Source organism: Phyllostomus hastatus, unplaced genomic scaffold (genome assembly GCF_019186645.2).
Source record: "Phyllostomus hastatus isolate PE091 unplaced genomic scaffold, TTU_PhHast_1.1 phas_contig_283, whole genome shotgun sequence".
Taxonomy (NCBI): domain Eukaryota; kingdom Metazoa; phylum Chordata; class Mammalia; order Chiroptera; family Phyllostomidae; genus Phyllostomus; species Phyllostomus hastatus.
Genome location: NW_025333833.1, coordinates 1,386,183 through 1,411,961, shown reverse-complemented (window position 1 = coordinate 1,411,961; position 25,779 = coordinate 1,386,183). Strand labels below are relative to the sequence as shown.

Genomic DNA, 25,779 nt, shown 5'->3' with positions numbered 1-25,779 from the left:
GGCTTTTCCAAGTCTTAAAGCGTCGATGAAGACGTGACCTGAGGGCCCTGGCGCGGCGGCCGGCGTTCGGAGCGGAAGCTGCAGCCCGACACCCCCAGTCGGATCCCCCCTCTCCCGCAGGGGCCTCGGAGTCTCGGCCCGGAGTCCATTTCCAGAAGCTGCAGGGCGGGGGGGGGGCTCGCCACGGACGGGTGTCGCCTCCTTTAAAAGGCCCGAGTTCTCTCGTGCGGTAAGGTGCCGGCAATTCTCCCGCCTTCTTCCTCTCGGGGCTCCCTGCCGCTGCCCCCCTGCCCACCACCACCCCCCGAGCCAGAACCGCTTCCTCCCCGTCCGCGCCCAAACTCCGGCGGCGGGCCAGCGGGGCTGGAGAGGGGACAGCGGGCGCTCGTGGGTCCTGGAAGGCGGTGGCGGGGCGCTGCGGCTGAGCAGTCAGGGTCTCGGACAGACCCGAGGCCAGGCTGCTCGCCTGGAGACCCGGCTCCTTAGCTCTGGGGTCCCGCACCCTCGGGGACGCTGCTCTGGGTTCTCTGGGCTCTGGTTTCTTTGTCTGCAGTGAGTGTGATGGCACCACCCGCCTGGGACGGGGAGGGGACGGACCATGGGAGCAGGGGCGGGGCCCAGGGCAGACTCCGCCTCCCCGCCCGCTGCACGCCCACCCCAGAGGGCGGTCTCTCCAGGGCCGAGCGCGAGAGTGGGTGGGGGGGATGCGTGGTCCCTTCTCACCCCGCGGCTCTGGCGGAGGCAGAGACGGGCAGCCAGGACCGCAGTCCCTCCTCTGAACACGGCTCCGGAGGCGCACCCTGAGACGTGCCTTGGAGACAGCTTCAGGGCAGCACGAACCCCTTCACTCACTCACCCACTCACTCATTTGTCATTCATTCATTCATTCATCATTCATTCATTCACTCAACAGGCACCTGGAGACACCCTCCCAGGCAGGAGCCAGGGCAGCTGTGGGCGCTGCGCCCCACCGGCCCCCCGTTCAGGACGGGCCCCCACACCTGCCCCTTGCTCAGGGGACTGGGGTCGCAAGCAGGGTGCTAGAGCACCCTAGAAAAGGCAGGGCAAGCTGGTGCTGCCGTGTCGGGGCCGTGACAAGTGTCACCCCTCTCGGATGGGGCACGTGGTCAGAAGGACGACCCAAGGGCGCCTGGTGTCCGGCTGGCCTGTGCCTTTGCAGAGCAGTTTCCTCGTGCTGAACCCCACAGAGACGGGCGGGGGACCCCGTCTGGGCGGGCACTCTGAGGCCCGGCGGCGGAGGCTCGCCGCTGCCTCTCGGCACGGGCCTCCCGGGCTGGAAAAGGCCACCAGTGCTGCCCCGGGGTCCGTCGGGCCGCGCCCAGGGCAGCAGCCTAACGGCCGAGGCCCGCTGGGTGGGTGTCTTCCTCACCCTGCCCCCGGGTTGCGGCACCGGCTGCCAGCCCTGAGGTTTATAGGTGCCATTACCTATGAAAAATCTGTTCCATCGGAAGGCGGCCGGGGCTGGGGATGGGCGGCAGATTGCAATTTAACGATCAGATTAAAATATGCTAAAGCAAACAAATAAATAAGTAGAACGCCGGCAGCCGGGAGCCCCTCGCTCCGTGCCTCGGGCCCAGAGGCTGGGCCAGGGAGCGCTCGGCTCGTAAGTCAGCCCGTGGCAGGGTTAGTGGCTGCTGCCGTGACCGCGGGCAGAGCCGGTCTCCCCGAGAGATTTACACCCAGCGCACCGGAGGCTGAAGGGCCGGGGCCGGGGGGGGGGCGCCCGCAGGTGCGGGTGCTGGGGGTGGAGAGGGGGTACCCCCGCACGCAGCGGCCATGACGGTCCCTCGCCTGGCCCCTCCACGCGCCGCAGCCAGACCTGCCTCTCCAGTGCCCGTCTCCCGCAGAAAGACATGGAGGAACCGGAGACTCGGTCCTGCTCCCCGAGAGACTCTCGTGGGGACACTCGCCCGAGACCTGCACTGCAGACCCCGGCTTGCCCCCGTCCGTGAGAACGGCGCGGGCACCGGTGCCCCCGCTAGATGGGCAGGGAGCCCCCTGACAGCGGGGGGAGGGGTCTGTACTTTTGCTTGTGACACCCGGTGACAGTGTCCGTCCTCGGGGCCCCCATCACCCTGGAAGGCACGAACCCCACCGAGGCCCCCCCATCTCGTCCTCTCACCCCGCAGCCCAGCCCCTCGGCCTCCACGGCTGCAGCCACGGCTGTCACTGCCACGGACCCACAGAGCCCGAACTCGCAGCCACCAGGCAGCTCCCCCCCAGGGCCCCCCAAGGGGAGGCTGGGGGTCGCCGTGGCATCTGGCGGGAGAGGGAGGAGCAAGTCCATCCGAGACGGTCTCGCCTCTCCCCTCCCCCCCCTTCGGGGAACTGTCTTCCCACACTCCGCCAAGGGGCTGTCGCAGCACCGCCGGCACGTGTCAGACACACAGCCGGGACCGGGGGACGGAGCGCGAGCACGGGAGGAGCCACCGGGCGGGAAGGAGAGCGTCCGCGTGGGGGCCGAGGAGCCCGGCAGCAAATGCCAGCGGGGGCTCGGGGGAGGCCGGTCCGCACCTGCAGCCCGGACGACCGTCACTCACCCCGCTGCCCGCCCCCCACCTCCCCGGAGTCCCCGGGGCTCCCTCTCCCCCCGCAGGGCCCACAGCCCCTCGGCAGGCATCCGGCTGGATGAGCCGAGGGGGGGGGGACCCGTCCTCCAGCCGCGGGGGCTCCTGGCGGATTCGCTGTTCACCGGCCCCCTGGGCAGCTCGGAGCCACACTGTGCGCCGGGTGTATGCGGGGGAGCGGGGGGGCTGCTGGCTCTGGTCCCGCCCTGGGTGCGGGGGTGCAGGGGTGCAGGGGTGTGGGGGTGGGGAGTGACCATCGCCCGCCTCCTGGTTCCTGCGGAGTTCTCGGGGGACCGGGGTGGAGGGGGAGTGGCGGCTCCCACCCGAGGCAGGAGGGGTGGGATCGGGAGGCACTCGGGGTGCGAACAGAGTGGGTGGGCGACCCCAGCGCTGAGCCCGGACCCCCGGGGAGGGACGGGCAGAGCGTCGTCCGGGCAGAGGGCTCCGTGGATGGACGGAAGCGGGTCCTGGCGCACGGCCCAGGCCTCCCTGCCTCCGAGCAGAGCGGGCCTTCCGTCCGTCCCCAGAGCCCTCCCGCTGCCACCTCGGTGGCCACATCTTGCCCCTCTGTGCCCGGCCCGGACCTCCGAGGCTCCGGGACCCTCTCCTCCCAGCCCAGGTGCCGCGCCTGCCGTCCCTCCGCCGGCCCCTGGGTGGCGCTGTCACTCACAGGAGCTCCCGGTTGGTCCCAACTGCTCCCCGCGCTCAGCCCCACCCAAAACCCCCTGTGGACCTGCCCGTCTTGCTCCCGTGTGCCCCCCCCCCACCTGCCGCTGGGCTCTCTGCCCATGACACCGGGGCTCTGGGACGAGGGGCGGGGGGTGTGGTTCCCCAGCTGGGGCCCACACGGGCCTGGTCAGCCTGTGCGGAAGGGGACACCAGGCTCTCGACCTCCACGCCGTCAGGTTCCGGAAAGCACCCTCAGACCTGGCGTGAGGGCTGGGTCGGCAGGCCGGCCCCTCCGCGGAGCCGCGGGGTCCCCGTGGTTTGTCTTCAAACGTGCTGGGGCGCTGGGTGCTGGGGCGCTGGGAGCTGGGGTGCTGGGCGCTGGGGTGCTGGGCGCTGGGGCGCAGGCCTTTCCCACTCTTCTGCTCGCCCCTGCCCCGCCCCATTCCGACCTCGTCCTGCCCCAGCTGCCAAGACCCCACTCCAGGGGTGAGGACGGGCCGTGACCCTGTGGTCTTACCTGCACGGCCTCACACCTCCCCCAACATCCCCCCTCCTCCTCCTGGGTTCCTTCTGGTTTTCTTCCCCCCACGGTCTCTCCCCCACTCCCCCTCTCTGCCCCTCAGTGTCCCCCCCTCCTTGTTAACTTCTCTCTGTCCCTGCTGCCCTCGAGCCTGACGGGGTGCGGGTGACATGGCACTCCCTCCTGCGTGTGCGAGAGCTCTGGCCCCTGGCTGGCGACCTGCGTGGGGGGTCGAGGCACTTAGGGACGACCCTCTCCTCACCCCTCCCGGCCCGGAGTGGCCTCTGAGTTCGCCCCAGGCCAGACGCCATGGCGGCGTCTCTCGGCCCCGGGGCTGGTGGCCCCGCCGCCCCTCTGTTCGCGGCCCCGTGGCGTCCACGGGAGCCGGAGGTGCAGAGCCCGAGTAAGAGCCCCATTCTCCGTCCAGGCGGCCGGCGGAGAGGTTGGGGTGACCCCCCACCCCAGGGCTCACGGGCCGCCCCCCACGCTGCGTGTCCCCGAAGGGAGGCTGCGTCTGGACCACAAACGGCGGCGGAATCGGTTGCCGCTGTCTGTCTTCTCGTTTCGGGGGGGAAGGGCGTTGACGGGGGTCCGGGAGGGGGAACCACACCAGGGTGTGTGCATTTAACTCTTTGCAGCTCTGCTCTCCCCAGGGGCTGGTCTTGACCCCCTGGGGAGCCACGCACCGGTGCGAGTGACCGGCCCAGGGGGCCGGGCTGCCTTCCCGGGCTCCGGCCGTCCTCGGCCGCTGACCACAGGCGGGGGGCTGAGCCCCGAGTTCAGGGGACACACATGTCGGGAGCGTGTTGGGGATGGGGGGGTGTCTGTGTCCTGTCATAGAGGAGGACACTCGCTCCCTCCCCCTGGAGGGCAGCCCCGGTCCCGAGGCCACGCCCTCTGCGGAAGAGGTGCCGCAGCCCCATCTCCGATGGTCACGGGACGGCTGCCCTGGGGGCGCCCGTCGAGTGACGCATCCCCGGGGCTTGTCTTTTGCTCTCGCTTCTTCCTTTGGTCCCTGAGTGTGGCAGGTGCCCAACGCTGCAGGCGCTTACTGAGGGGCCGCAGGGCCAAGAAGGGGCCGCCTGGCCACAGACCACCCCCGCCCCCACCCCTGCCCAGGGGGCACTTGGGAACTGAAAGGCAGCAGGTGTGAGCGCCCACCCCCAGCCCCACCCCCAGGTGGGCGCCGACCAGAGCCCCGCCCTCCTGCCCAGGTGGGAACCGGGCGCTGCGGCCCAGGGGGCGCCGCAGCCGGAACTGGGAGACACCAGGTGCGCCCAGACCAGGCCCCCAAGGCCGGGAGTCTGTGAGGGTGGACACCCCTCAGGGGACAGAGGGGTTTCCACAGGACACGACGCAGTGAGGGGCGCGACTCTGGTGCAGCAGCCCCCGCCACCTGCCGGGGGCGGAGCTCCTCCCACCCGGCCCGCCCCCTCTGGGGGTGTCTCCCGGGCCCCACACCTCGCCTGTGACCGGGCCACAGATGAGAGACGGGGGCAGCTTCTCTGTTCGCGGGGCGCACGGCCGGCCTCCAGGCTCAGGTTCTCTGGGGACCCCTCCCTGGACTTCCCACCGGTGCTCGGTGCAGGGCGGCCGTCCCTGACCAGCGCTCCGGACGGCTGCTCCCTCTTGTGGCAAAGCTGCCACCTGCCCTTCAACAGCCCTCCCTCCCTCCCCGCCCCCCTTCTCCTCCTCCCTCTCGGGTGAGGTTGGTGGCCCTGAGGCCGTGCACCCCACGGCCACTGTGCCTGGGTTTAGAATGACCCGGGGGACCGTTCAGACCGTCATCGACGGGAGCCCAGCCCTAGGTGGGGGAAGGCCAGGGCCGGCACGCTGGAGAAAAAACACAGCACACGGGCGTGTTTTCTGCAACAAAAGAAACTATTTATTTGGAGTATGCATTACCAGTACAAATCAGGAGACTGCAAAACCTACACCGGGTCAGCATCGCCGGAGAACACGACCCGCGGCCGGTGGGGGGCCTGTGCTCTCGCGGGGCGGGGAAGCTTCAGCTTTCAAAACCAAACAGAGCAGAGCTTCAGGGGCGGGAGGGGGGCACAGCCAACAACCAAGGGAAAACACGTCAAAATAACTGGGAAGGCCAAGGGAAAATTAAAGAGGGATGTGCGAGAGGAGGACACGTCGAATGTTTTATTTACTTTAACAAAAGGGGGAAAGAAGGTTACAAAAAGGAGGTTCCAGAAAGCTCTGAGCTAGGGAGTGAAACCGCCAAGGTGATGTGAACCGCCCGTCACCCGCCGCGACTGACACGCCGGGGGGCGGCGCCGGGGCAGGAGGGTGCACCCCGCAGTGCACCGCCGCCGCCGCCGGGCTCCCCACGCCTGCCCGTCTCCCGCCCGGGGTCTGGCTGCTTCCGGAACACCCGGTCGTCGGTGACCTGGGAGACGTTCGCGAGGGGGTCTCTGCCCGGCCCGGCCGCCTTCTCTTCCCGGACCAACAAGGACATTCCAAGCCTCGCTCGGCTGCCGCAACGCCCAGCCCCGGAGTCTCAGCGGGGACTCGGGCTCCGCCTCCCCCCAGCTCTTCACCCGACAGGGGGACCCCCGGCCCGCCGCACCGCCCGCGGGCGTCCTCTGCCAGGAGCGCCCTCTCCGGCTGGGAGCGGCCCCTGGAATGCTGTTACTCGTCGGGGCGAGAGAAAAGGCGGCATCTCGCTGTGACAGGCACCATCTCCAAGGCAAAAGCCTTTCCCTGCGCGACGATCGAAGGTGCCCAGGCGGGGCCGTGAACTTGTGAAAGGCCGAAGGGGAGCCGAGCCCCTGACGTGGCCGTCCCCGGAGCGGCAGGGGCGCCACACCCTCCACGCGCAGGTGGGCCACGGGCGCCACCTGGGCCCGCCCTCTGGGCGCCGACTCAGCGCCCAGACCGAGCAGCAGCAGCCAGACACGGCCCCCCGGCGCTGCCGCCCGCGAGGACCGCAACAGCCAGGCCACGACCCCGACGGCGAACGAGAGCACCCCCCCCATAAACAAACCAAAAGCAACAGAAAACAAAACATCCTTTTCTGCTGTATTTTCAAGAGCAGGAGTAACGGAAGGAACTTATCTCTCGGTCTCGAGTTAAGAAACGCAACGGAGTGTTGGGTGCACCTCGGCCAACGCTCGCTCCCCCAGCCCTTTTTCGTTTTTCCCGTGTACAAAGGAGTAACTGTCACTTCCAAACGCCGTGGGACAGGAGATGGGTGCGCACAACTCGACACTGGGCTAGCATTCTTGAACTAATCCACAAATGCGAGGAGAGAAAAGAAAATGGGGGGGGGTGGCCGATGCGGCGCCAAAGAAACGCAGGGTGGGGGGGCGTCGCCCCGGGGAGGGGAGGGAGCCCCGTCCTGTGTCGCGTGCGATGAGGGTCGCTTTAGAAACTGTCATCATAAACACTGTTAAATTCAGGCCGCTTTTTGGCTTCCCCTTCTCTGAATGCACGAGCACATTCCGCACCAAACGCCGTCGCCAGGACCACAAAGAACGAGACACGGGCCGCGAGAAGCATGGGAAATGTTAATAAAGCTGAGAGGATCGTCGAGTATTTTTTTTTTAAGTTTTTTTTCTTTTAAATTTGAGTTTCTGTAGTTTCATCTTTTTTTGGTATCGAAGTCAGGTTTTTCTGGGCAGAAAAATAAAACTTGGGAGGAAAAGAGGGGGTGGGGCACGAGAGATGGGGGAGAGAGAAAGGGAGAGAGAGAGAGAGAGAGGGAGAGAGAGGGAGAGAGAGAGAGGGAGAGAAAGGGAGAGAGAGAGAGGGAGAGAGAGAGAGAGAGAGAGAGAGAGAGAGAGAGAGAGAGGGAGAGAGAGAGAGGGAGAGAGAGAGAGAGAGAGAGAGAGAGAGAGAGGGAGAGAGAGAAGGCCGCCGGTAGAGGACGGACTCACGGACTCGCCAGCCAGCGGAGCAAACGGAAAACTGGCTCAAGGAGGTGCTACCAGGCGGACGCACTGGGGGCGGAGACGGGGAGGCGGGGAGGGGTCCAGGTGGGCGGACCCGAGGGCCACGTGGGGCAGGGAGGGTGCCGTCCTCCCGCGTCCGCTGGGAAAGGAGCCTGGCGTCTGGGGGGGCACAAACTACGGGTAGGGGTTCCCGGGGAGGGGGCCTGCAGCCCCGGGCCGGCTCCGCCTGCCCTGCCCTTCGGAAGACCCTGCTCTCACGCCTCGCTGAGCCGAGAGGCCTCACGGCCACCGTGCCAGGTATCAGCGTGGCCACGGAGGAGGAGGAGGTGGGAAGGGGACACAGAGGCTGCACGGGACAGTGACAGTTGGAGCAGCTGCCGCAGGGCGCGGACCTGCCTGCCGGTGCGGCGGGCTCTGCGGATCTCCCCGTTGGCCCGGAATGGCAGCCCCCCGACCCCAGCGGGACCCCCCGGGAGAGCCCCGCGAGAGGTCAGGCAGCTGCGGGGCCCTGCGCTCCTGTCCCTGCCACCGAGGGCTGTCCCTCGACAGCCCCTCTCGGAAACCCGGCCGGGACCCAGTCCCACCACAGCGCCGGTGAGCACCCATGGGCGCCCACCGCACCGACTCCTCCCTCCACCGACACCCATACAGGGTGGGGGGGGCTCTTGTGTTCCTGACCGCCGGGCCACAGGGAGCACCCGGGACCTGCTGGGGCCAGCCTCGCCCCTCGGGGTCTCGCTGCCCCGGAGCCTCTGGGGCAGGGTGGACGGGACCGGGGCCGCCGCGCTCACAGGGCGCCCGAGGGGGGAAGCGCCGGCCGGGAGCCCCAGGCCCGAGCTTCCCAGCTGGGGACTGGTGTCCGCCCCGAGAGCCCGACCGGCCACAGCAAACGAACCAAAGAGCGACAAGACCCCGCTCTGTCCCACGCCGACGGCATCGGGTGTGACCACCAACCGGGACCTAGCCCAGGAGCACCGCCGCCCCACGCACCGCGACCTGGTGCCTGGCGCCGCAGATACGCTGCCCTCCCCGAGTTCACGCTTACACCTCGACCTCGAAGGGAACCCGCGTCTCAAGTCTGTCACACGCCCCGGCCGAGCCCAGGCCACCGCCCCCTCCGCAGGGGCAGGGCTGCACCTCCCTGCCGCACAGCCGGCCACGAAGGCCACGTGCTTGGGTGACACCGGGCAGCAGCTTCCTGGCACGCGCGTCGCCCTCGGACAGCCCCAGGGCACAGAGCTCGCCGCCAGGGCCTCGCTGGGAGCGGTGCCCCCGGCCCTCCAGGCCCTCCGGGGGCTGGTGCGCAGCGTGCCCGGCCGAGCTCTCACACGAGCGGCTCCTCCGGAACGGGATGCAGCGCCGCGGAGCACTGGGTGCGCCAAGCCACGCCAGGTCCCCGCGCACGGCAGACACAGGACAGACCCGAACCGAACCCTCGGCAGACGCCGTCGGCACCGCGCCGGGCTCCCCGGGGCTCGGGGGGCATGAGCAGGAGGCGAGGACACTGGGGACCCGGCTCGTGCATGCCGGGCGGGCGCTGGGGCGCAGGTGCTGGGTGCTGCCGGCACGGAGCGTCGGTCCCTCTGCTGAGGGACGGTCCCTCTGTCTGGGAGCGGCCCGAGGAGCCGCTCAGTCCCTCTGCTGGGCCGGCAAGGCGAGACGCCACAGTGGCCGGCGCGGGTGTCCGCAGGTGACGGGCCTCAGGCGGTGCTCGTGAGAGGCGTGTGTGTGCCTGCAGGCGTGTGCGCGTGTGTGCGGGGCGGCGTCCGGGCTTCAGGGCGCCACCCTCTCCTCCGCTCCATACCGTCCTCGCCGCGCCGCGCCGCGCCCGCACCGGGCTCTGCAGTGGGTTCTGGCCTCCGCCGGCTGCGCCTCTGGGCCCGGCTGCTCCGGGTCGTCGGGAAGACGGGACGCGGCCCTTCTCCTGCCGCTGACCTCTTGCCTGGAATCAGCCCGGTGCAGCCGCGCCCGGGCGGTGGCTGTGGCAGTGCCCAGGGCACACGGGGCTGGGAGGAGGGCGGAGCTGGGGGCGGGGAGGCCGAGGACGGGTGGCCTGGCGAGTTCCGGTGAGAGGCAGTGACCGCGGCGAGACGAGGGCTGCCTGGGCGAGGGCTCGGTGAGGCGAACGTGGCCCCTCAGACCAGCAGCGTGAGAACGCACCAACACCTTTATTGTTTCCTCTGCGTGTTTCCTCCTGAAACTCCTCCAGTTGCTGAAAATACCCTTCAGTGACGCGTCGGGGCGGGACCCGGGGGCCGAGGGCGGGGCGAGGGCCGGGCGGCGGGGGGCGGGGAGGGCGGCTTCTACCCAGAAAAGAGGGGACGGAGTACAAAGAGGTGTCCAGAGTGGCTGAAGCAGCGTCCCCCGGGGAGGGGGGCGGAGACGCGCGTGTCTGCTGGCTGCTCCCCCCTCCAGGCTGGCCGCTCCGGCGGGGGAGGCGCCCCCCTCGGCCCCGCCAGCGGGCGCGGGCCGGGCCGGGGCGCGCGGGCGGGGAGGTCAGTTGGAGGTGTCGGAGTGGACGCTGCCGGGGCCTTCTGTGGGGGACGTCACTGAGGAGGGGGTGGTCGCGTCCTGCCAGCCTCCGTTGGCCTGGAAGGGAAGAGGGAGAGACGCCAGTCAGTCCCCTGCGACAGCGGACGGGCCCAGGCACGGCCCGGGCCCTCCCCGCCAGCTCGAGCCGGGACCTTTCCGAAACGCCCTTCGGATTCGGTCCGCACCCGGCTTCAACGTCCAGGGGCTTCCGGACGGGGGCCCGTGTCCTTGCCGGGCCCAGGATGTCCCTGACCTCGCTTCCTGCTTCGGCCACCTGGGGACCCAGGAGTTCCTGTAACGCGGGGACCACTCGTGCCCCTCCGCCCCCTGAGGACACCACGTGCCCAGCGACACGCCCCCCACCCCCCGGGACTGTTTCCAACCGCGAGTGGGCGAGCCCCGTGGGCCCCGGCGACGTCTCCCCTACAGCCCGCCCTCCGGCTGTTCTTGACCGGCAGGCACCTGTGCTGCCACTGGGCGCGTCCCAGCCCAGGCCTGCACCGCCCACCAGACCGCGAGCACACGGCGGGCGGCTGGTCCCTGGCTACAGGCCACTCCCCACGGTGCCTGGCCTGACCCTGGTGTCAGTCAGGGGCTTGGAGGGTCAGGGTCAGGGTCAGAGAAGGCATAGGGACGTTCGGGGCGCTGGCGGTGGGGCCCGTGGTCTCGGGCTGGTGCACTCCACGACCCGGACTGACCGCCTGTGCCGAGCTGTGAGCGCCCAGGGGACAGCCCGGGGGCGAGCGGAGGCAGCGCCTGGTGCCAGGTGCGTCTCCTGCCCGGAGGGGGGGGGGCGGGCTTTCTCCCACTGAGCAGGCGCCACGGCGACACAGAACTGCATCGCCTGTCCTGAGCAAGTAACCGTGACGGACGACGTCTGCATCCCTCTGGTTTGTCCCCAGGGAGATCGGCTGGAAGAACATACACGGAACCCGCCTGCCGCGGCCCCGTAGCCTCACACCCCCTGGCAACTCGGGCTGGTCTCCACAAGGCCCAAGGACGAGGAGGAGAGTCTGAAGTCCCCAGGTCACCGCTGCTGAGCAGCGGGGGTCCCACGATGCACAGGACACACTTGGTCCCACGCAGCCTGAGGGCCCGTGCCCCTCGCCCCTCGGGGCTGGGACCCACCCGCACGCCACTCCCACCCCAGGACGCGGCGATGCAGCCGCCAGGTCCAGGCGGGGCCTCGAGCCTTCTCGTTTCGGTTCACGGGGCAGACGCGGCCCTGACGCGGGGCCCTCCACGCCCCGCAGATCGGGGACTCTGGAGGTTCCAGGTCCCCACGGAGTTAAAACTGGAGATTTGTTTCATTAGCTTCCCGGAGGTCGAGGGAAACCGGCTGGGCTGCTTTAGCTGCCTCTGGGTGTCCCGGGGCGGAGACTGCGTGGGTCCGAGTGAACAGCCCCGCTCAGAGCTACGGAGCGCACCGCACGCCGTGGGCACACACACAGCTCCCGCCGTCTCCTCACGGAGCGGACATGCGCTCAGGCGACACGGCACCGAGGAAGGGACTGTGCACACGCCCCCCCACGCGCACACAGAGGGAGGGGCGGCTGGACTGGACGCCCACGGCGTCCGCCCCGACGCCCAGCCGGGGCGGCCCGAGCGCAGGGCACGTCTCAGCCCCCGACGAGCCGCCCGCCGGCTGACCCCGCAGCCCCGGCGGTCCTTCCACTCCCACGGCCTCTGACTCGGCTTCGCTTTGCCGAAAGGCGCCGTCTCCTCAGGCGCACCCCGAGACCGCACGCCCCTCCGCGTGACCGGGTCCACCGGAACGCGCACACCCTCGTGGGGGCCACCGCGGGCCAGCCCACCGTCGCCCGTCTGCCGGTGCAGGAGGTGCCCCCGCCCCCCCCGCCCCCGGACTGCCAGGCCCACAGTGACAGGCCCCGGAGAGAGTCACACGCCAACTCCACGTCCCGGGGACGGGCGTCTGCAAGTGCGCCGAGGACACCACCAGCAATTTGGGTGCCATCACCGAGACAGGGCCACAAAGGCTGGGCTGGCAGCCTCTCATTTGGAGGGCTGTTATTTCTGGGAGGCACGGCCGCCGTCACAACGGGAACCCTCAGGGCCCTCACCTCCCCCCCACGCGCCCGCCCCTCTCAGGGCCCTGATTGCCCTGTCACCGGGGAGCACGCTGCTCACTGCTCTCCAGCGCCATTCGGTGCGGGCGGTCCTCGGGCCCATGGGGGTGGGGGCTGGGGGCACAGAGGGGGTGGGGACTCGGGGGGGCTGGGGGCGCAGAGCGGGGCCGCCTCCACCGCGCCTCCTCTGCTGGGGGGAGGGGCGGGGAGATCCTCACGTGGAGAATCCCGTTTACAGACGTGACGAGAGCGAAGGCTGGACACCATGCGTGTGCCTCGAGTCCTGCGCCCCTCGGCACGTCACGGCCGTGGGGGACGCCCCAGGACTCGGGACTCACTCTCTCCCACGAGCACAGCGGGTTGACCCCACATGCTAATTTGCCCCCTTGAGACGGTCCCAGAAACGTGCGCAGGGGCTCAGGGGCTGGAAGGAGAAGGGCGGGGGTCACGGGACCTCAGAGCCCGACGGCCGGGGCCAGGTGCTGCTCACGGCCGGTGAAGAAGGTGCCGCAGACGGACGTGACGGACAGACTCCATCTCGACCCGCGCAGGTGGAAGGAAGCACCCGTGTGTGCGAACGAGCAGCTGTCCCCCCGCCTGGCCGTGCCCCACCCAGGGGCACACTTAACTGCGGCCGAGACCGAGGGCGGCACCAGGGGCGTGGCAAATGCTCGGGTCACCTGCAGGTTCTGCTGGAAGACGGTAGGTCCAGCCCTACAGCCCTGGGTGTCTCGTCCGCCGGACAAAAGGGAGAGGAGCTCTGTGTGCTGACCGCACGCTGGTTCTCCCTCCCTCTGAGGCCCACACTCGTCCTGCTCCCGCCCGCCTTTCCTCCTCCCGGGGGCGCGGTCCAGCTCTCACTCCGGAGAACCCTCCGCGGACACAGTCTCCGCGGAGACAGTCGGGAGGAAGGTGGGGGCCACCCTCCACAGGAGCCCCCAGCACTCAGGGACAGAGCGTGCTCCGTTCCCCAGCTGTTTCCGAGCACGGCACCGGCGGGCAGCTCCCCACGTGCGGGTCTGGGGAGCCGTGCGGGAGAGGCAGGCGTCCTGAGAGCACGCCTGCGGGGCCAGTGCCGGGGAGAGCCTCCCCGGCAGCCACGGAGACGCAGACGGGAGTCGGACCCACGCGGGACGCCAGTTCGTGGTTCGGTGACTGACAAACGGAAGCACCCCCAGCTCGCGGGGGCGAGTTTGGGGGTGGGGGGGCCGTGGACTGCTGGGGGGGACGACAACTCAGTAGAGGTGCCCAGGGGACAAGTTCACGGTCCGTGTCCCTTGACCCATGCACTCCGTGTCCAGAGACGTGCTCAAGGAGGGGACAGAAAGCACACTCTCGGTCTCCTGCGCGGGGCTGTCGGCCAGGGCACTGTCAGTGACGAGAGTGAGGGAAGAGCAGGCTCCCAGTGCGCGCCCACCGCAGGGCCCGGGGCGGCGGGTCACGCCCCCCCACGGCAGGCCCCGAGGCAGGGGTCGGAGCCGCGTCTGGGAGACGGGCCGACGGCACGGAAGCATCCGCAACGGACTTCCCGGAAAACGAGCAGGCCACACGTCCGACGAGGCCACGGCGTCTCCGCACCACACGGAACACGTGCGCACACACACACACGCCGGATGGCTGCCGGGCAGATACATTCTTCCGTGTGGTCTCCCTGCTCTCTGCGCAAGTTCCGCGCTACATGCTCATCTGGCACCAAAGAGGAAAGCCGACACTTCAACGAAGTGTGTGACGGCAAGGCCCCTCCAGTGCGGGTCTCTGTCTGAGCGTCCGAGGCGCCCTGGCCGGTCCCCAGAGAGGACTGGACAAGGGACCGCGGCGGTCGCCGGGCCCATTGGGTTGGGGGCCTCGCCCAGCGAAGGAAGGCGGAGCCCCCCCCAGAACACTGACCCGTGACAGGTGTTCGCTGGCTGTGCCCCCTTCAGAGGGCTGCAGGCCGAACAGAGCCATTTGCCCAGACGAGGTGGGAGGTGCCCGGGACAGGCAGACCGGTCTCCGTCGCCGCCCTAACCCCCAGCGGCCGCCTCCACGCCAACACCCGCCCACGAGTGAGTGGACAGAGGAGCGGCGGCTGGCCCAGCTCCGGGCCCCGCGACGGCCCCTGCCCGGTTTGCTAGCGCGTCGACGCCTCTTTGTTGTCTGCGCTGTAGAACCACCCTGACTGTTCTAATGAACTTGAGTCGCGTCAGTTAACGCACGTAAACTGCCTAGCACAGAGAGAGAAGTCAGTAAGTGTTATTAATATAATTATTAAACGTCGTTTTAGCCGGTTAATTTCCTATCCATATTGTTTTTAATCGTCCTTTAATTTACTGCTTTATGAAGCCTGCTTATTCTATTACCCCGCGATGTGTCTCATCGCCCCTGCGTGCGCGCCCTCAGCCGCGGGGACCGCGCCCACGAGCCCCCGCCCACTGTGCTGCCACCTGCGGTGGCACTCGCGGCCTGCGCCCCGTGCTCGCTGTCCCGCCCTCGACCCGCCCCCCTGCGGCTCGCAGGGCAGGGGCGGCACGCTCTTCCTCCCCACCGCTCTGTTCTCACCTTCTCAGCTGCTTCCGACCTGACTTTGGGCGTCACCTCCTCTGTTTGGTCTGACGTCGTCCCTCTCCTGTGTCCCGGGGCCTCCGGCTGCCCTGGGCCTGGCGCCGCCGAGGGTCCCGTGCTGACAGAAGGGGCCGTCCGAACGGAGGTCCCGGCCAGCACGGTGATGTGGCCCCTGCCCAGGCTCCCTCCTGGGCCGAGGGCACCCCACTCCCGGGGTTTCCGCGAACTGTGCGCTCCAGGGAACAGGCAAACACACCCTCTTCTCCCGCGGCTGCCCCGGGTTCAGAGGGGCAGCCTTTGATGTTTCGCGTCTGGGTTCCCACAGGTCTCCACGAAGACACCGGGGCCCGGCCTCTGCCCTGCCACGTGACGGAGCGCGGTGCGGAGCAGGCTGTGCCCGGGGAGGGCCTCCGGCACAGTCCCCAGACTTAATTTCCACGCCAGAACCAGCCCATCTCAAACGTCCACGCGCCGCCCTGGAAGGACACGCGGCAGGAACCAAACCTGGGCCCTCACCACGTCTCTTCCACGCCAGCCGAGCTCCGAACTGTCACCACGAGGAAACACGGTGGATCCTCCGCCTGGGGGGTCCTCCCACCCCTCACGGAGCCCACGGGGCAGGGGTGGGCCTCCATCTGCCTGCGGGGCGGCGGGTGGGGGAGGTCTGCGGGGGGCGGAGGGGTGGGGCGGCACCCCAGCTCCGTGACGGTGCTCCCTGGGGGTCCCCTGGACGCCCCACCTCACGCAGACGGCCTCAGACCCCGAGTCTCCGTCTCCACAGCGGGCCGATGCAGATGCCGGCAGATGCCGGGAGCTACCGGGCACGCGGGGAGGCTGCGAATCAGCACTCCCAGGGTGGACGTGGGGGCCTCCAGTCACCCCGGCCCCTGAGCACGCGGCCAGCTGTCCTCCCGCCCCTCCCCTCCCCCCACCCCCACCCCCAGCACAGCCTTCGCTCTCACGGGGCCTCCCCAGTGTGCCCCGTCCTCTCGCGGAGAACCCCCGTGCACAGGCTGCCGAGGGCGGCCGTGACACTCGCTTCCCCGTGGAGCACGGCACGAGGCAGGCGCACTTCGGGGCCGGCTGATGAGTAAGAAGCCTGAGCGTGTGTGTGTGTGTGTGGGGGGGGGGGTGGGGGTGTGGGGGTGGGGGTGGGGGCTGCGGGAAAGGCCGAAGGAGAGCGAGGGGCGAGCCGCGGAAGACGAGGAGGGAGGCCACGCCACGCCACGCTGTGACTCGGCTCTCAGGCAGCACCTGCTTCTGCTCTGCAGCCTCCGGCGGCTTTTGCGGTGGGAATGGATGCGGGCCCTTTAAGAGCGGACACACCCAGTCAGAGCCCCAGACCTGTGCAGAACAGACTGTCCCGTCGGGTGGACAATGGGCCTGGGCAGGGTGTGGCTGCACCTCCGAGGGAGGGGCTACAGATGGACAGCAGGTGGGCGGGGCCTCAGGGGCTGGGCGGGCCGCCGGCAGGATGGGGACAGTCGCAGCCAGACTGTTCCGTGGGTGACCGCTCTCCCTCCCTTTCTCGTCCGGTTTGCTTTCTGAGACTGTGAGGACGGGGTGAACGCCAGAGAGTGAGGGCAGTAGGTCTGCACGCGAGTGTGCGACAGCTGGCGCAGTGCGTGTGCACGTTTAGTTGTGTGAACCGTGACCTCGGGAGGGAGCTGCGCGCACACACCGAACTCTGTCTGGCAGCTCCCGCGCCAGCAGCGGTCCTTTCGGCAAAGGTGCGCCGCTGACCGCAGAATAGGTAGGCAGCCCACGAGGGGCGGACGGACAGACGGACGGACAGAGGGTGTGGACGGACGCGGACAGACAGGTGATGGCGGGGAGTGGTGGCCGCCATAGGGGGCCAGTCCCCTCCCCGAGGACCAACGGTGGGAGAGGCCCCTTGGCGTGGAATGTGGCTCCCTGGACCGTGTCCTTGGGGACGCCACCCTCCCCGGCCAGGCAGCAGCTCACCGGGACAAGCCCAGACTCTGCCGGACAGTGAGCGTCTGAACCGGACGCACCGCCCAGCTCTTCCCTGTGGGGTCTGGCGGGACCCCGCCCCGAGCCGGGCGAGGCGGCTGGGCTCTGCTGGGGCTGTTCCGGCCACGGTCACAACGGCCTGCAGCAAGGACCCCGCACCCTGGTCGTGCCAGCCAGGGGCACACACCGCGTCAGGCTGGTCTCTGCTTCCCCCACCCCCACCTTCGTCCTCCATCCTCGTCGCCACAGCGAAACAACAAAACCTCCCCACGACCAGCCCTGGTTTTCCCTGGGGGCCCGAGCCAGCCATGCTGCCACCGCCCCCGCGGCCCCCCGAGCCGGGACGCGCCCGCCTCCGAACGGCAGCCTCCCCGGGCAGGCGTCCCGGCGTCCCAGCCGCTGTCACCGCGGCTGAGATGGTGGACGGCTGATCCGAGAAATCAGGTTGGACGGCTGTCCCGAGTCTGCGCTCGGCTCTCCTCCGTCTGTCCGATCGATTTCACTCCGCGCGGCATGGCTTGTCGCTACGGATTTCCCTGCCAGCCAGGAGCCGCCCAGCACCGAGGCCGGGGAAGAGGCCCCGCCCCTCCCGCCCACCCGGCCTCAGCCTCACCGTTAGCTCTGTGTTTCAGTCACCGCCCTTCGCCGGGTCGGAGAGAGGTTTCTCTTTAAGACCACAGACCTGGGTGCAATGGGCACTGGCCACCACTGCCCCTCCCCGGCCCCCCACCCGCCTCGTGGCGACATCCCAGCCACTGCCGTGTCCGGCGCCACCCATCTGGCAGCCCCGCACAGCGGCGGGCGTGTGGCCGCCGGTGCCACGCCAACACTGATCGGGTCTGACAGCCCGGCCGCGTGGCTGCCGGCTGCCACGGCTTCCGTGGGGAGAGTGCTGCCGCTGGCGTGGCTGATGCACGAGCAAGAGGGTGGGTGACCGTCAAGCCAAGGTGACCCCTGCTGGGTGTCACCGGGGCCCGCGGCTTCGGGACGGCGGGCGGGGGAGCGCGGCACGGCAGTCTCTTACACTGATGCCCTGCGGACTGTACATCTGACTGGCCGCGAGTCCGTCACTGTATCCTCCTGTCTGGCTGATAACATGGCGAAGGGTATCCACCTGGCGGGCGAACAAGAGGAGAGGTTAGTCAGGGGGGCGCAGGGACAGCGAGCGGCCGCCCCACGCGGGTGCCACGTGGGCCCCCCGGCGGGGCCGCCGCTCCAGAGACAGGCGTCCCGGGAAGGACCCCGCGGGGGAGGCCGGGCTCCCCCACCAGCCCCACCGGCCTCCCGTCTGGGCTCAGGGCGGCGGGCCGTGGCCGCGGGAAGCAGGAATGTGCAGGACCGCCCACCCTGTACCGGACTCTTCAGCGAAGCTGCGCCGGGCGCGGGGCTCGGGGCGGGGGTGAGGACCGTCCCTCCCGCCCCGTCTCCCGGGGAGCCTCCCTCTGCTGGGCGTCCCGTGCGAGTCAAGTGGGGCCCCTCCCTGAGAATGCAGTGTGGGCGGGGCTCACTCCTCCGAGGACCGAATGACGGCCCGCTGTCCGGTCACCTGACCCAGGTCTGACCACGGCTCCTCAGACCGGAGTCCAGGCCACTCCCCGAGCGAGGGCTGGCTCGAGGGTCGGCCGCTCTAGTCTGGACCATGCTTCCCTCCGTGTGCCGGCAGGACCCTGGGCGGGTGGGGGTCGGGAAGGCCCCGGCCTGCTGACCCAGAGCGCCCACCACCTTCGCCTGTCGGGCCTGGGGAAGGCGAGCTGCCCCGGGGGGCGCGAGGGCTCCCACCACCCGGCCTCCCTCCTGCTCCTCAACACGGCCTGAGACCGGCCACCGAGACGGAGGCCCCGGACCTGCAGGAGCACCGAGGGTGTGAGCTCGGTCTCCTGGCTGCGGGTCTCTGGGCCTCACGGGGGACGCCAGGCACTGCAGCACCTGCCCCCTCGGAGGCACCGCCGTGACGGCCAGCGCCGAGCGGAGGACCCAGGACGAGAGGGAGGCCTGCAGCGCGGGACACGCACGGCACCCCGCCCGTCGGCGCGCAGGACACGCCGCCCACCCTCCCCACGCGACTGACGGGCCAGAGCCGACGCGGTCACCCCGTGGGGGGGGACTCCCCACCACGACAACGGCTGTCTCTGCCCCGCTCCGGCCGGGCCGGGCCGCGGGGCCTGGCTTCCACGCCCCCGTCCCCCTGGCTCGCTTTCGCTCTCCCCTCTGCGGCGGCGGCAGCGGCGCGGCCGAGGGCCCTACCTGCGACTGCACGTTGGCTCCGACCTGGGCCCCTTGGTAAGAGTCCCCATTGAGTGACTGCACGCTCATGAACAAGTCTCCCGAGGTGGACATGTTAAAAGAGCTGGAAGAACCTGGAAAGGAAAGGACGAGGCACCTGAATCACAGAGAGGAAGAGGCTCCGCCCCCAGCCGGCAGCCGAGAGGAAGGCGACATGCAAAGCGGCCCCGACAGCACAGACACGCACACGGCCCCGCGGGCCTGGTTAGTAGCGAGAGACAGAGCGAGCGACAAGGGGGTCGGGGGCTCCCCAGGTGGGGCCGGTGCCACGGGGCGCCCGGCGGGGGTGGGGCGTCCGTCCCCACCCACTTGGTCTCCTGGGGCTGGGGACGGGCTCCAGACCTCGGACCCTCTGCCGTCCCCTGGAGTCTGGGGTCGGCCGGGGGCCGTGGGCCGGGCATGTGTGTGGCTGTGTCCTACGTATGCTGCTGCCAGCCCTCCTGCCTCCGCGCCGGGGACGGCCCCGGGGAGGGGTGCGCGGGGCAGTGCAGTGACGTGAGCGATGCCCAGAGGAGGGGACCGTCTCACTGGGGGGCCCACAGCCCCAGGAGGACTGCAGGACTGGGAGACCCTGTGAGAGTGGGCTGTCCCTCCCCGCCCCGGCCCCCGAGTGGGGCAGGAAGCAGCACTGACGGGCCAGGGGCTCTCGAGTGTGCATGGGGCGTGAAATAGTGACGATCACTGTTGTCGTCGCCATCACGAGTGGGCCTGGAGAAGAGCAGTCGGCCACCTGCGCCCCCTCCCAGGGACGGGCCCCCCTCGGGGTCAGCCTGGAGGCCCGCCCCGTGCCCCGGACCCCGGGGTGGACCTGGCCCCGACCCTGCCGTGACCTAGCCCCAGGGTGTGGAGAAGCGGGGCGTCATTCCCGAGGGATCGTGCAGTCAGCGCGTTAGGAAAGCAAGCCCAGCGTGCAAGGTGAGGCCGTGGCGCGCGGCACGAGTTGCGAAGGCAGCCCGGCAGAGGGGAGACCTTAGGGCCCAGGTCAGTGCCACGCCGCTGCTCCCGCCCCGGCTCGCCTGGGCGGCGCACTCCTGCCCTCGCTCTGCCCCACGGGGTCCGTGCCTCTGCTCTAACCCACTCCGCTCCCAGCCCGGGGGCCACCCACCACGAGGAACGGAAGGCCGGCCGGCGCTTCTGTGCGGCTCCCCCGAAGGCGCTGGCGGAGCTGGGCCTGGGGGGTGGTGGGCCGAGGTCGGCCGAGGTCCGGCTCTGGCCTGGCCGCCCCGCCGCCCGCGTGGCACCGGCAGCCCGCCCCCGGGGGGCAGGCAGAGGCCTCGGCGCAGCCTCACGGTGACCCCGGGGCCGCCCAGGCCTGCACGCCCTCCCGCCGTTCCTCTCGGATCCCCCTCCGAGCCCCAGAATCACGACCTAAGCGCCAGAAGCCATTGTGCCGTACGTGGGACAACACTCCCTCACGTAAACGTCGCCAGAGCTGGGAACAGCCGTCTCCGGGACACCAAGCCCTCACTGCGCCGGTGCCCTGGGGCCGCGCTCCCCCGGTCACACGCCAGGGACAGACACACTCGCGGTGCCGGCTGACGGCTCAGCGGGCGCCCGTGCCCAGGCTGGGAAACCGAGAGACCTCCGAGGGGCGGCCCGACACCCAGGGATGGGCACCCGCCGGCCGACCCGCGCACAAGGCCGGCGCGTCAGCGTTTACAGTCGCTGCGCACCGCGCACCGCCCGACCCGGCCCCTGACCCCGGTGTGTCTCTGGAGGCAGCAACCGCACGCAGGGACAGAAGTCTGCACGGAACCTAGATGCCGGAAGCCACGCTCTTCCTCCCGCGCTGGGGGCTGGGAAGAGCTGTCGCGAAAGGACACCCAGGAAGGGCGCGACCCCCAGACCGGCAGCGGACGGGCTCTGTGTGGCGTGGCTGCCGCGGCTTCTCAAAGGGCTGAGACAGCACCCTGCATGCTGCGGGCGGCCGGGGACCTCACCGTGCGTGGGTGGCCGTGAAACACGCACCCACCACTGAAGCCCGCTGCACCGTGCCATGCACCGTGTGGGTGACAGCCAAGGGCCCCAAGCTTGGCTCGGGACGGGGCGCGCACCTGGTGACCCCGGCTGCCACCAGGGCCCGCTGCACGCCCAGAGCTGGGCTGCCCTGAACGGGACCGAGGTGCCAGAACAGCTGGCCCGCGGGCGCCCGGCGCTGGCTGAGGTGGGCCTGGGGGCGAGCTGACACCTGCCCCCGAGGGCTGCGTTTCTGGGGGCCTCGGGGGGCTCACCCGTGTGCGGGAAGGAAAGGACCAACTCCCTCCACAATCGCAGGACGAGAATCCTGATGATATAAAGTCGCACCCGAGCGCGGGGTGTGCGGGCCCCGGGCCCCACCGACACTCCGGGCCCCCTTCCCTGTGGTGGGGAATGGGCTGCGGAAGGACCAGCCGCGTCCCTGACCTCCGGCCCCCCCCCCATCCAAACCACCGAAGGTGGGCCCTGGGACCACGTCCTGGGCTGTGCCCGGGAACGGGAGCAGACCTGCTCTCCCTTCCCGAGGAGCTCGCTGAGCTCCAGGAGGCGCCGAGGGCTCACTCACCGTCTCCGCGGCACTGCTAGGAGCCGGGCGCCTGCGGTCCGGGGACCGGAGCCCCGGGCAGACGGGGGCGGGCTGCGTGGTGAGGGCGGCCCCATGTCCCCCGAATGCCCAGAGGACAGCCCGGGGGGGCGACGCAGGCTTCCTTCTGACTCCCGCTCACGCCCCCCCATTGCCCGCGCCGCCTCCTGCTCCTCCAAACCCGCCCCATCGCTCCTCTCCGCCCGGCCCAGCGGAGAACGGCCGGCCGGCCGGGCCGACGGGAGACCCACGGGGCGGTGGGGGTGCAGGCCCAGGCTCCACCCCGGTTCTGGGAGCTCTGCTCTCTGTTCCTCTCTGACGTGCGGGGGAACCACGGGGAGAAAGACCGCGGCACAAACCTCAGTCGGCTGAACCCCTTCCCCGGCCTTCGAACCACAGACCCATGCACGAGGGCTCCCGCAGGCGCCTCAGGAGTGCCCGTCGGCCTCTGGGGACGGGGCCGGGGACGGGGACGGGGACCGCCACGCGGCCCGGGGGGACCGCGCAGGGAGCCGTGTCAGGGCGCTGATGGCAGCCCTCCGCCCACCCAGGAAGACCCCGGGCCTCCTACCTGGGGGGGGGGTGCAGGCGCGGGAGCCAGGGCCCCCCCCAACGGGGCCGGAGGACAGCCCGCCCCGGCTGGCCCTGCCGCCGCAGCGGCCCACCACACCCGTGCGGCTCAGCGGGGAAGCCCAGACCTGGGGGTGCGGGCCCGCGCGCTGACGGGCCGACCCAGCACGGGTGTGGGTGCCACCCCACGGCCAGCGCCTGTGACGCACAGGCCACTCCCTCCCTCCCTCCCTCCCTCCCGGACGCTAGAGGGTCTCCCGCCTCCCCCAGGGGCCTGTCTCCGAGACCCCGGCTCTTGCTCTTGCGGCCTCGGCAGCAGCACCGAAGGGGACGGTGCCACGCAGGGTCGCGCCAGAAGCACCGCGGACCCAGGTGGAACTGCGGCTTCAACCGGCCGTGTCTGCTCTCCGCGTTCACAGCTCCGTTCCCCCGTCTTCCTCCTCTCCCTCCTCTTCGCTCCGCCCACCGGGCCCAGCTCCGCCGGCACAACACCCCGTGTCCGCCCAGGGTCTCCAGACCCCCGCGGGCTGCCACGGCTGCTCGAACCGTGGCGGGAAAGCAGGCCCGGCGCGCACCGCGACACCGAGGGCGGTCGGGAGTGGCCGCCAGACACCGCGGGAGCACAGCTCCTCACGCGGAGGCTCTGGCGGGCGGGCCGGCCGAGGGCCTTCCTCGCAGGGGGGGCGAACGCGCACTCACGTGTAGCCGTGAATGTCCCTGGGTCCCAGGGCACGAGGCTCCAACCCAGACAGAACCCGTTCCCGCAGCCCACCCGTCCAGGGAGCCCCGTCTCCCCCTTTCCTTGTCATTGGGTCCCCCTTCAGATGGCGGATGAGCTCGTAGGTGGCGCCAGGAGCCCTGGTGACGGGGCGGGGGGTACCCTCCGGGACCTCTCCCTGTGCTGGGCCACGGTCCCCGTGCTGCGTGACGACGACGCCCGCGCCCCTGCGCACACACGACTGACGCCCGTCTCCCTCCTCAGGGGAGCTCGCCCGGCGCTGCTCTGTGCGTTGTCCCCTGCGACCTGGCGGCGGCGGCGGGGAGGCTCAGCTCCCACTTTCCGCCGTCGGTCACTCGGGGCCCGGAACGGTCACGTGACGCTCGAGGCGCCGACCAGCCCCTGGGGAAACTGGACTCAGAGTGACCTTCTGCAGGAGCCGGCTCACGTCTGCGGCACAGACCGGGGGTCGAGGTGCCGGCAGGCCCCTCCTCCAGCGCTCCGGAAAGGGAGAGAGTCACGGGGCAACCACGCGGGACGGCCACGGGGCCCGGGCGGGGCCGGGCCACAGCTGCGGCCAGCCGGCCGCGGTGCGGACAGACGGACACGACGCCGGGGAGAGCCGCTCCGACCTCTGCTTCCCTTCACAGCAGCTTGGCGGGAGTACCGCGTGTGCCGTTGCTCCTTCCGACAGAACCGCGCCGCTCCCGGGGAGCCAGAGAGAGCGCGGGCCTCGCGGGGCGGTCCCTGGGAGCGGCCGGGTCGGAGCTGCTTCCTCGCGGCCCCCACCGACGGGCAGGGGGCGGCCCTCTGGTTCCCACCCCGTTCGCCTGGATCTCTTGCCGACCGGACCGTGAAGGGGACAGACGGTGACGCACAGGAAACCCCAGCAGCGTGCGTGCTCTGCGGGTCCCCCGCCCGGAGCGCCGGGAGGGAGACAACTGGGTGGAGCCGAGCGTGTCTCTGCGTGTCCACACGTGCAAGCCCCGGTTGGGCTCCCCGCGGGACTCCACCGGACACAGGAGGCCGCGGCGCTGCAGCCCCGGGGTGCGGAGAGCCCCGTCCTACGAGCTGGTGCGGCCACCAGCTCACGACGCCAGAGGGGAACTGACGTGTCCCCAAGAACCACCCCGACACGCAGAAAGGGAACTCCCGTCAGTGGACAAACACACCTCGGGGTCAAATATCCGTGTACCCCCAGAAAGGCTGGACATCAGACTTGCTGTCATTTGTCATTTTGTGACCCAAGATATTCCAACGTGCGCCCCTCCAGAATCAGAGGCCCCCATTTTCCTAGACGCGCCCTCGCAGCCATGGGGTAAACTGTCATGATCTGAGACCAAACCTACTTAGTGAGGAAACATTTCTGGGTTTTCTCTAAAAAAAAAATAAGGCACAACATGCCTTCCAAAGTGCACACACACTCGGGCTGCAGTTCACGCAGCAGCGACCGAGTTCCACGCGGGCTCCACGCGGGACTCCGCACTGACGGGACGCCCTGCGGCAGCCGGCCTCTGTGGGGGGCGGCACGCACCACGTGTGTCCCCGGGAGTGAAACCGGGACACGGCCACGGCTGCCACTGCCACGTGGAGGCTGGGGCCTGAGTCATCTGAGTTAATGACCGGCAGTTTGCTCTGTGCTCTACGTAAAGAGAGCCAACAAAATAAACCAGTCAGGAGCAGCGACTACAGAAGGTTCAGGAACAATTGTCACCTGGCTCTGCAGGACCACCCATGCGGACGAGGTGTCTGCTGGAACGGGGGACGCTCGCGCCCGGAACCCGAGCAGGCGGGCGGCCCGGGGGCCGCGTCCCGGTGTCTGGTCCCGCCCCCTCCCGGGCATCTGGGGGGGATGTCGAGGTCACCCGTCCCCAGGACCAGCGCACTGTAACCAGACACTGCGCCTGCCCCCAGGCCAGCCCTTCCCACGGACCAGGAGCGCACCGCTCTTCCCGAACGGAGGGAGAGGCCGCAGTGGCAGCCGTGGCCGTGGCAGGGACGGCAGCCACCCCGAGGACTCTCAGGTACACGGCCAAGAGGCCGGGGACTCACGGCCAGGCCGGCGGCAGGGAGAGCAGGCACGGCGAAGACAGGGCCCCGCCCCACAAACTGAAGAGCGACTAACCGGCGGAGTTGGGCGTGGAGGGCGAGTTGGCTTGGCTCCCGTGGGCGGACACGTTGGTGGCCGTGACGGCCGTTTTGGCGGCGTAGATGTTGGCTTCCTCCTGGAACTTGCCTATGTTCTTCTTGTACCGGATCCGCTTGTTCCCGAACCAGTTGGACACCTGCGGCGGGAGGAGACAAGGCCAGAGCGTTACCACCACCCGCCAGGAGCACACGGGCCGGGGGGCGGGCGCGCCGAGGGGGCAGGCGGTCTTCTCCGGGGGAGGGGGGGGGGACGAGGTCACACCGCGCGGAGAAGGCCCGAGCTGCGAGAGGGCAACGGCGGCGTCAGGCGAGACCCTCGCCGAGCACGGCCGGCCCGGCGCAGCGACGGCAGCTCTCCTGGGGGAGCGGCTCCCTGAGACGGGGCCCCCCCAGCCAGGCACGCATTTTACGTTCGCTGACCCCTCGAGCACGACACTGAGACAAGATGCCTCTCAACGGTGAGTGCAGCTTTTGCAGCAATCTCCTCTGTCGTAGCAACGCTGACGCCGAGTTTGGCTACACGGACCTTTAAAGATCCATGTTAATTTCCGTCAACACCAATACATTAAATTCAAATTTCGGGGGTGCGGTCACTTCCGTGTGGACTGGCATCTTGCCTGCGTCGCACTGAGGCCCCAGCACGGTGGGACTGGGTCCGCAGACTTCCCTGTGAGTACCACGCCGGTG

At 69.9% G+C, this 25,779-nt stretch overlaps 1 protein-coding gene across 2 annotated transcripts in view; it reads right to left on the bottom strand.

Annotated features, from left to right (window-relative positions):
- Positions 1–9,378: 9,378 nt before the first annotated feature.
- PBX1 (PBX homeobox 1) overlaps positions 9,379–25,779 on the bottom strand; it is a 179,457-nt gene continuing 163,056 nt past the window's right edge. The window contains exons 6-9 of one of the 2 annotated variants that reach the window (XM_045838533.1): positions 25,070–25,229; positions 19,058–19,170; positions 17,838–17,927; positions 9,379–10,268 (exon numbers count right to left, since the gene is read on the bottom strand). In XM_045838533.1, the coding sequence (XP_045694489.1) occupies positions 10,176–10,268; positions 17,838–17,927; positions 19,058–19,170; positions 25,070–25,229 (456 nt within the window). In that variant the 3' untranslated portion in view covers positions 9,379–10,175. The remainder of the gene's footprint in view (positions 10,269–17,837; positions 17,928–19,057; positions 19,171–25,069; positions 25,230–25,779) is intronic. The other variant, XM_045838534.1, reaches the window with a different exon arrangement.